This window comes from Gastrolobium bilobum, unplaced genomic scaffold (genome assembly GCF_033153095.1).
Source record: "Gastrolobium bilobum isolate Gb01-03AN ecotype WA unplaced genomic scaffold, APGP_CSIRO_Gbil_v1 utg16462, whole genome shotgun sequence".
Lineage (NCBI taxonomy): Eukaryota > Viridiplantae > Streptophyta > Magnoliopsida > Fabales > Fabaceae > Gastrolobium > Gastrolobium bilobum.
In genome coordinates, this window is record NW_026896883.1 from 42,071 (window position 1) to 53,293 (window position 11,223).

Genomic DNA, 11,223 nt, shown 5'->3' on the forward strand with positions numbered 1-11,223 from the left:
TATTAAATCTGTTGACTCATTCACCGATCGCATTACATGTTAATAGAGGTTGGAATGCTTTGAACTTGAGACAGTAAAGTTTGTCAGGTATTACAACATTTGAACGCTCAGAGACAAGAACTAGTAAAAGTAAACTGAAACAGCAGGAAAAACACGAGTCCCCGCTCAATTCTGCTCTCTTATTTGTCTGAAAATAGAAAAACTTATGTTATTCTTTCTGTTTTCTGCCTTTAAGTGATTATACCATTATTTAACTTAAATGCCTCTTTGAGCAGGGTCACCAGTATCCTCGGTGAAAATAGCGTAACAAGCCACAGTTAAATCATACAATTTAGTGTTTCCAAAACAAACAAAAAATTATACAACTTAGTTAAATTATACAATTTGCTGGGGATCCTCTTTAATTGGCATTATAGTATAAATATTGTTGCGTAAGATTAAAAAAACAAATGATGTTACATAATTAAATAAGGATTCGTGGCTTGGACAATAGCATTAAAACAAAAGATAAGATCATGAATTGGACACTTAGTAGGAATAACAGACGAGCTTGTTGCATTGACCGAGTTTGATATCCCAATGCAATTATAATGCATTGAACTTGACTAAAAAGATCTAAAATAATAGATAGATGGATAAAGCAGAGTCAGATAATAAAAGGAAGAAAGTAAATTACAAAAACTCACTAAAGTCATTGCCATATCATCATTATATTTAAACAAGCTATGTTTGTTTGGTTACATTGATGACATTAAAAAAAGGTTTATCTGAAGGGCTTGCTGGCCACAAGAGTAGCTCACAAATTCCCCAGTGCCATCGCGCAAGTGTTCATTCAAGCACCCTTCTTGAAATTCAATTAAACTCAACTGTCAAACAAACACCAACTTCAGGAACATATTCCTTCACCCCAGATTATTCTACTTCACCCAAATAATCATCAATTTCAGCTGGTGTCAATACCCTGCAACATAATTAAGATGTTTTTTAGTTACCCAGTTAAACAATCCAAAGACGCAAGGATGATTCTGGAGTTTGACCCCACCCCTCCCAAAAGGTGCATTGGAAAAGTATGTTTTTTCCGTTTGCAATGAAGAAATTGTAAAAACAAGCACAATAATCTTTATTCAAGTTGCTAATTTTCATTTCCCAGTCCCAACCCGCCTACCTCGAAGCATTTATCTAGGCAATTTTTTCTTCCATATCATTTTTTGTAATGCAGTTTCTCTTGTATTTCAAAATACTCCTAATTTATTAATTCAAATTGGACAACCCTAAAATCAGCTCAATTTGACAGATGAAAGAAACCAGAGGAAGCAAGGTTCATATACTTAAATATAGAAGGTCGAAAAATAAAACAGAGAAGCATGTACCTGAACTTTTTGTCCGCACCAATTATGCCAATTTCAATGTTTTTTCCTGAGATCTGCCCCTCAAACCTGTAAAAACACCCACAAGGAAACAGAAGAGAACAGTTTCAAAGACTAAACAAAGACCACGTAGGTTCCATAATACAGAAGCAGATGAAGGGGACAAAAAACACAAAAATTGTCAATAAAGGGGACAATGGACAGTTATCACTCCCTGTCATTTTAAAACTTTTTAATGTAATAAACTAGGACCCTTGCAATATTAAAGCTAGCTCATGATGATTTAAGGGGATGTGCCTTCGGTAATTGTCAAGATCACGACCACAAAATTTTCTTAAATAACCTAGACAGGATTAGCCTCTATTTTCTCATTTGGACCCAATAAGCCAATCTTAGATGCATTTTCCTTCTCCTAACCCAAATTCTGAAACACTGAAGCTATCATGCACTATTTAAGGTAGGAGGAAACAAATTTCGACCAAACAAAAAAGGAAACAACTAAATATAAAATGACTTTGAGCCTCCTAACGGACAGTAACAATCAATTATGATATTTTCATTAAGGTCTTATTTAGTTCATAAACTAGAAATGGCATGCTCCTACCCTTCCTTCAGGGTCAATATTGCTGTGTGGACTGCATCATCAAGCTCCATATCATCTGTGTACCTACAAGTGGACAATCAAGTCAACCATTGAATTGATAAGGAAAAAATAGAGGTATAACTAATGATACTCACATCAAACAAAGAACCAACCAATCACAAAAATCTTTAAAAAAAATAAATTCCAAACCACAAAACCGACAAATTATGAAGTCATGCATTAAAATAGACACAGTAGACAAATATATTATAATATATAATTTCTGAAGCACACATTTATGAACCTTACTTCAGCTATCCTGAGTCCTCTAAGATTGCCACGTCAACTTATCATTAGCTACTATTTGAGCCATGCCAGCATAACTAAAGGATTCTCAAGCTCTCCTTAAGTGACTTTCAAGTATCTTAACAGCCTCAATTATTGGATCATTTTAGTGTATATTAAAGTTCAGCATTGATAACTTTCACAAGTTTCACACTTTGTGTCCTATTCTATCACTATTTTCACCTACTTTTTTCATTTCATTATTTCATATCTTCCATTCCCTCGTCAATTGTCAACTCTTTCCATTCCCTTATTATTATCTTTTCTTCTTTTCCATTATTGGCAATGAGAACTGGATCATTTCAAACATCCTTCTCAATTGCTGACAAGTTCGGAAGCTTCAAAATGGAGAGGAAGAGTTGATGTATAAAAAAAGAGCTATCAGTCAGTTCTCGAGATGCTCATGCAATGCATGGGTCCATACCTAGCCTTATTAATAAACTACTTTCTGATGCTATGGATATGTGGATGACCTCACCATCTTTAAGAAAGAAGAACAATAAAGAAACCATAAAATCAACCATATCTCCTAAGAAAATTCGGCTAAAGATCAGGTTTAGTCATCCAAATCAATCAGAGAATGTATTTCATCTAGTTAAGTCAGCATTGACCAACATACAATTATTTCAGATATCACATCAGAGTTCAGGATTTTTTAAGTATAAATTATGAGATATTTTTTCCTGATCATTTCAGTATTATATGAAACAGGTCCTTTTATTTGGTAATGATATTTGGAATGGAATAATAAATGAAAATCATGATGAAAATTTTTAACAATATAACTCTTGGCACATCACGTATGACACAAGTCAAGAGACAGGAGTAAAGGCTACAGCACATAGTGGCTACAGCACATAGTGGACACAACACACATAAATTGATACACTCCGCATCTTTTTCCTACAACATTATCATTGATGTTAAAGTATACCTCTTCTCCAGAAATGTCTTTGCATTAGAAACATTTTTCCCCATAGCAGAAGCTTTCCAAGAAAAATAAGAACCTGATGGATCCACCTATAGAAATAACAAATTGCACCAAACGACAACATTAAATTCTCTCTTCTCTCTTTTTGCTAAAATCTAAAGTAGAAATTTTAAACAATTATAAGTGCAACAACAAATGAACCAAGTACAAACTCATCAAACACCATGCAGCAGCGTAGAGATAGGGACAACCAATTCTCTAAGCACACCCATTTAAATTTAAACCACATAAATAATCCACGAGCAAAAAAGGCGAGTTGGAGTAGTGGTAAAGTTGCTTCTTTGTAACTGAGAGATTATGGGTTCGAATCCAGGAAATAATCACTCAACAAAAAGTGCAAGAGTAAAACTGCGTATAAGGATTTCTCTCACCTCTACCCACACAAGTTGAGGTTTCATGGGGAATGCTTTTAAATAATCAACAAACAATTTTCAATATGAAACCCCCCTCCCAAAAAAAAAAAATTCAGGTGAAGAAAAACAAGATAGTGTACATTTAAGTAATGCAATTACAAGCTTTTCATAGGTTACATTATTATCTTCAGACAATCTAAGTAGCACTTATTTCTTTTAACACAGTGTGAATACTTGTTCTGAAGTCTGGACTTGTTACATGTACAGCTTGTATTTGTCACAGCTAAACTTACAGAGTTCAATTTTGCATCAAAGAGTAACCCAACGCAATGTGCTCTTCAACCAAGATTGCAAGCGAAGTTTATCAACAAGGGCTTAAAAGCAACAGTATCAAGAGTTACATTAAAAAAAGCATGTTAACATACCTGATATAATTGTGGACCATTATCATCAAAGCCAGCAACCAGCAGGGACACTCCAAAAGGCCTAACACCACTATCAGATCGAAGCACAAATATCAGAATTCCAAAAGATAATGAAGGGGAGGAAAAGAATGGAAAGAAAAAGCAATATTCGTGCGAGTATGAAAATAGACAGAGGATCCAACTAATTTCAGCGCATTTTAGGTTTAAATGCTCATTCAGAATTTGTCTACTATAAAGATCTACCTGAGTATGGAATTTCTATAGGAATCTAAATGTTTATCTAACATATAACTTAAGAAGCAAAAGAAAACAGTTAAAATCCCTCACAGCTGCACTGAAGTTACCTCAAGCTGAAAACTGGTTATAAGTTCCAGGTTTCCAGCAGCTAATGATAATTGAGACTTTGGAAAATGAAACCCTCAACTTTTAATTACAGTAATTAATCTCCATCAACTTTGAAAAGCATCACAATGAGAAATCATTGTCATTGGAAGGGCTAATTTTGGCAAAAAAAAAAATTTGGTAGTCAATTTTGGCAATGCTAATTTCTTAGCAAAATATCTTCCGTTGCAAAGTTAGAGAGATGAATAAGAAGCTGGAAAATTCTAGTGAGGGGATGATAATGGAGACAAATTGACAAACAGAAAACAGCAACAAGTGGCTATTACTTAAGGGATCAATTTTCCATGGCCTCAAAAATGAGAAGGGTACTGTAAAACTATTCCTGAAGTATACCCTTGAGTATTTTCCTCCCCATCTTCCTTTTTTTGGGTTGTTACTGGGATGATGCATATGCATAATTAAACTTCCATGCACTGAAAAATTTGAGAGAGGGAATTATGCACTGGGAGATTCTGGTGAGGGAGTTATGCATCGGAAAATTCTAGAGGGGATGATAAGGAAGACAGATTGAGAAACAGAAAACAGCTAGATGATGCTAATATTTAAGGGATCAATTTGCCAAAGCCTCAAAGTTACCGAGGATTCCACCCCATCATCATTTTTTTTTTTGTGGGATGTGCATAAAATAAACTTCTGTGCTACTTATGCTAAGAGTAGATAAGGTAAAGTTCAGCAGTCAAAACATATCTGAAAGAGAGGACAATTTATAGAGAAAGTAATAATTACCCAGACTGAGTAAATTCCTGCATAACAGCAGCAACTTCCCTTACGAGTTGAGTGACAGGGATTGGTTCCTGCAATTGTCCAGTACAATATCAGATATAGCCTACTCTTAACAAAAGGTACATAATTGAATTCCAAAAATCAAACAGAAAGAACAAGAACAAGAGCCTATCTATATTCCATAAAGAACATTAGTAGAGCGCAATTCTTATATTTTTTTAATTATAACAAAATCTATTGAAAAATACATGATACTCTCCAGAAAAAGAAAAAAGTGCTCTAAGGAACATCTTATCAATATAATAACCAACATTTACAGGAAATAAATCCTACAACAAGAACAATGAGATCACATGATGGAAAATAGAAATGTGACACGAAATATTCCAAGCAATAGGAAAATATAGGACAAACTATTTTCTCTTATAAATAACAACTATGTAGAACACAGGAACTGTTGACCAAGAATGTGCAGAACTCAGTACTATGAAAGAAAAATATATTGGAATAGAAAATGATATACCATACTTTATATAATCTGTGATACTGCTCAGCCTGTTTCCTGCTTTTTCGAACCAAAACTCGAAAATCAGGACCCATACCACTGAACAACAAAGACAAAATTTAGGTCAAGTAAAGAACATGCTTGCAGACAAGGAAAAATAACCACTTCCATTTACAAAATGCTCAACAGCAATGGAAAAGGTAGGCTAAGAACCTGATTATAAAGTTTCAAACACAAAATAAACATCAGAAAACAAGTTATGTCAATAGTTTTGTATTAAAGTGTAACAGGAGAAAAGAAAGTAATTTGCTCTGCTTTCTATATTGTTTTCTTTTATGATTGAAAAGTATCAATATTCAAGTATTTTTGTAGGTTGAATCCACATAAAATCCTTTTTTGAGAGAATACATTGAAATCCTAAAGCAGCCAGCCATGTCTATTAATATCTCAAAACAATAAATACTATTAGTCTGCCACATGCATATATGCTTTAAGTATTCTTTTGTCAATTTACATCAGGACAAACAATAGTTTGCTGTTTACCAATGACAACTTTTGATTATATTTTGACTGAAACATATAATATACTTCTATCAAGTTTCTAATCAGTGTTAAGCATACCACATCTATTTATACTTTATGTGTGTTTAAGGAAAAAAAATCCAAAATAGTTCTGCCACTTCCCTCAGGCAGCGACCTTGCCTCCCAACTCAGTTGTTGATGTGTCTAGGTAAATTAAGTGGCATATCATGTTTAATAACACATTCAATGTGAAGCAACTTTCAAGGTAAAAAGAATTAATGATGCCATAAAAATATATTTCATTTAAAATGATTTAAATATTTAAAAAGAAACAAACCTATATACGACACCAATGTTTGGTGTTAATAACTGAATTTTCTGGACCTGCAATCAAATAGACCAAAGACCCAGCAGATGTCAAATCTCAAATTAATGTAGTGACATGAACCAAATAATTTCCAAGTTTTTAAAGAAGTAAACCACTTGCAAAAACTGCATAAAAGATTATTTTATCAATGGCCATACTTTCACACAACCTTAACTATTAAAATATATTAAAAGAAAATTATTACACTTAGCAAATACTTTTTAAAGAAAAATAAAACAAATTTGACTGTTCAGTGGCTAGTGAAGGATGAAGCATGAATCAGGGTTTAATAAAACAAATTTACCACTCTACAAAATTGACTCTGCCACTTCAAAAATCAAGAAACAAAGCAGAAACAGGCAAAATATAATCAGGGTTTAAATTAGATGAACACAACAGTGTAGAAGTTAAATTTATTTTTTTCAAGCATGAAGCAATGTAACTTATATTCAGGCCATCAAGAATATGTATGATAGTGTTAAAACCAATATACGAAAACATGGAGCAGCCACAGAGGATTAAACCAATGTACGAATACATGGTGCAGCTACAGAGGACTTCCCTATAACTACAGGTTTACACCAAGTGTCAACCTTAAGCCCTTATCATTTTACATTGGTTTGGACAATCTTACTCAACATATCCAGGAGTCAGAGCCTCAATGCATGCTTTTTGCAAATGATGTAATTCTAGTAGGAGAGTCGAGAGGGAATAAATGGTAATTTAGAGTTACAGAGAGAAGCTTCATAAACACATGGTTTCCACTTTCCATTTAAGAAGTAAAACGGAGAATATGGAATGCCAGTTAAATAAGAAACCTACTAGCACCTATTTAGTGGTAAAGATTGGAGATCTAACTTATCAAAAGTTACATAATTAAGGTAGCTTGGATCTCTCATACAAAGCAAGAGCAAAATAGGAGATGTCAATCATAGAATTCAAGTAGGATGGATGAAATCGAAAAATGCTTCAAGTTTATTTGAGATGGAATTACAGAAAGGTGCCTCTTAAGCTAAAAAGAATATTTAACATCACAGCCATAAGACCAGCAATGCTTTACAGTACTGAATGTTGGGCTTGGGCAATAAAGGGTCAACAAGGGCATAAGTATTGCTAACATGAAAATTTTGTGTTGGAAGAGTGGTCATGCAAAAGAATAATTATAATAAGGAATGGATGTATTAAAGAGAAAGTTAAAGTGACACCTATTAAGGAATGCCTAAGATAGTTTGCAAATGAGAGAAGAAAACAAACTAATAGAAGCCACCATTAGAAGACAAGGACGATAGCCCAACAATTAGAGGTAGAGATAGACCGAGAAAGCCTTTAAGTGGACCATTATATAAGGTTTAGATCTAAATGACCTCTCTCAAGAATTAGTTTTTAACAGAATACAATGGCATTGTTTGATCCATGAAGCTAACCACACCTAATGAACAATGGCTTTGGCTATTGTTGTTTGCTGTTTATAGAGTGATGTAGCTATTTTTGTTTTCTTGATTCCCTAAATTATTTTAAATTTATCTGTCTACAAGCTGATGGCAGTTTACCACTCTACAAAATTGACTCTGCCACTTCAAAAATCAAGAAACAAAGCAGAAACAGGCAAAATAAAACTACACCCTGCCAATAATATTTCTTCAGGAGACCACGTAAAAGTCAACATCAGTATCTCACAAGACAGGTTCAATCCAAAGTCATAGCATCTTTCACCTTGGGAAACAATGATAACGCATTGATGCCCAAACAATTTTATGGTGCACATTTCTCACAGTAAAATGCAAACAATGACTGGTAATATTTATCCATATGAGGTGAAGCAAAAACTCATCACTCAAGGACCTCTTTATAATTCATCATTGGGAAAACCAACAAGAAGAAATTAGGAAAGGATGCTGAATAATTTCTTGGGGATGGGGAAAATTCAGGAGGAAAAAGATAGCAGAACCAAATAGTATGGATCTTGTATAAGATAATTTTATAAACTTTTTACATGAATAATGAACAAAAAGGGACCCAACAAAAAGAAACTCACCGATGCTTCATCAACCAATATAGATGGAAGTTTCTTCTCTGTTGCAATGACAACTCCATTTGCAGCTGCAAGAATCAAATAAATAATAATAACATGAGCTACAACTTACATTAAAAGATTCATATCATCGACAAGACACAAGAACCCAATGAATCAGAAAGCAAATAGTATAAACAATAGCACATTGCAATTAAATACCAAAATGTAAAAATCAATGTTATACCAAAATGATACCGAAACATGAGATTAAATCACAAACTAAGAAATATCTAACTCCAGCCTCCTCTCAAACCAACTCATCCCAATAATTTATACATTTCAGAAAGCACTATTTTCCCAGAGCTTAACTTATCCTCCACATGATGCAAGGCCACCTAGATGGCGTCATAAAAACTGTAAGCCTTTTTATACCAAAAACACAAAAGAAATCAATCTTCTGCCTATCTATTAGATGACAATCATGCAAGCTGATTCTGCCTTTGTGCGGGAAAAAAACTGTCATTCTTATAATCATCTAATACCAAGATCACTGAGTTTAGAACAATGAAACAAAAGAATAACATATTGTGCCAGGCATATGAATTATCCAGAAAACCCAAATATCTTCAATGATTCCTTCCACACACCCACTGTATTACCTTTAACAAACAACAGTTAAACTTTATAAATCATAGATGCATATACCACCACTCAATTCACAAATTCTGTCCACTGATCACTTTAGCAGCACCTCCAGCCATATCACGCATGCTAAATTTACTCATAAATCCAGAATACTTCTGAAATTAATGAATGAAATTAGAAACCTAAAGTTGTTTTAGCATCCTAGTCCTGGACACCTGACTGAACAAATCTAATATTGTCTGCTCCCCTCTAGTCCCACAATCCCAATACCCACGCCGTTAATTTAAGTTATCAAAAAAAAAAATTGAACTCCAAGAACAACAACTTACCCCAATGAAACGTCATTTATTTCAGTTACTTCCCCACCCCCACCCCATAACCAATCAACGACACAAGTGTCTGCTGCTCCTTAAAAGAATCCATTCAAATAAAGGCCATTGAAAAGCCTGAGGCAACAAGAATACTGAGGAACAAATGACATAAACAGATCCAATCCAGAGTCAGAGATAATCAAATCACTCACCTTTAATCCCCAGAGACGTTTGTCCAGACCCAACAGCTGTCAAAGCATGTTCAATCTGAACAAGCTTTCCAGAAGGGCTGTTCAACAACACAACAGAATCAGTTCAAACACACACCACTCCCATTGTCTTTCTAAACCAAATAATAATAATAATAATAATAATAATAATAACAACAATAATAATAATAATAAATAAAGTTATCGGTAATAAACAAACCTAAATGTGGTAAGAGAAAATGAATACTGACTATCTCCCATGATAAACGGTACAAGAAGCTGCACGCACAATTTTAAAGTTACAATCACAATATAAAACAAACATTTTATATAAAAACAAAAATATTTCAAGTTATGATCAAACTAATACGCAATGAACCAATGTGTTTCATACCAGCCCTAATCAAAAAGATTAAGAAAAAAAAAAATCCTCAAAATGTGAATTTTGAGTATATCATGAGTAAACTGAATTGAAAGCCTTGAAATGAAAAATACGTCGATCTGTTTGGGAACAGAGAAAGAAAGGGAAAATAAGTGAGAAAACAGTGGAAAACTTTTCCAAAATACTAACCTGTGTGTGTGAGAGAGAGAGAGAGAGAGAGAGAGAGAGAGAGAGAGAGAGAGGTCGCGAAGGGTAAACGATACTAGCTTCTCCAAAGTGCGTGTATAAAGAGGTGAGAGAGAAGGAGTAGTGAGCAAGTCTCAAATCTGGGCCTTGGGCTTTGTATATCTGTAGGTTATATTTACGGCCCAAGACTTTTTCGCAGACTTTCTTTTTACGAGTATTTTATAGACCCGGAGATAAATGATAATTTGTGAGGAATATATATGTTACGGGGAAGGGAGAGTTCTTTTAAGTTCATGTTAGTCGTTGATGGATGAAAATCAATGATTATTATTTATAATGTAATTACTAATTAATTAAGGGTTTGTTTTTTTTAAAATTACTTTATATAACTTTATCTAATGTTCATCGAAACTGTTCCGGATGTTATTTACTAGGCCCACCAGATGGGCCCAATCTGTCAAAGCCCACATTCTAGAACCTTATAGAGGGCACCCATGAGAAGCCATAGAGGCTCAACACTGGAACATTCCCCATCCTGCACTGTTGTCCCTGTACACTGACAGTGGGCAGCTTGATGAGACAGCTCATGGGCTGACCAGCTCAAGCCCCCATGAAGAGAGGACTCTCCTCTCTAAATACCTCTCTCACACATGGAGAGAGGATCTTCTTCTTCCCCACTCCTCTCATATCTGGTCTCTACCATTGCCACTATGGACACCCCCTATATCAACATACTTCACCTTCCATGGTAGACATCTATGTACCACTAACAGTACATTGGCGCCGTCTGTGGGAAACGACAAACTCTGATTCCCATTTCTTTACCGAAATTTCTAAGAAAGTGAAGAAGTGTCTTTTCTTCTATTTCCACAACCCACAACCTCTCGGTTGCA

The 11,223-nt window shown here is 34.4% G+C and overlaps 1 protein-coding gene across 1 annotated transcript; it reads right to left on the reverse strand.

Annotated features, from left to right (window-relative positions):
• Nucleotides 1-548: 548 nt before the first annotated feature.
• On the reverse strand, nucleotides 549-10,406 carry LOC133302614 (proteasome subunit alpha type-2-A). The gene is made up of 12 exons (XM_061502423.1): nucleotides 10,334-10,406; nucleotides 9,983-10,041; nucleotides 9,766-9,842; nucleotides 8,619-8,683; nucleotides 6,554-6,600; nucleotides 5,718-5,793; nucleotides 5,193-5,260; nucleotides 4,065-4,134; nucleotides 3,230-3,315; nucleotides 1,972-2,034; nucleotides 1,371-1,436; nucleotides 549-961 (listed from the first exon to the last, which is right to left on the reverse strand). The coding sequence occupies exons 2-12, from the start codon at nucleotides 10,021-10,023 to the stop codon at nucleotides 913-915; spliced, it is 708 nt and encodes a 235-aa protein (XP_061358407.1). The 5' UTR covers nucleotides 10,024-10,041; nucleotides 10,334-10,406; the 3' UTR covers nucleotides 549-912.
• Nucleotides 10,407-11,223: the final 817 nt, after the last annotated feature.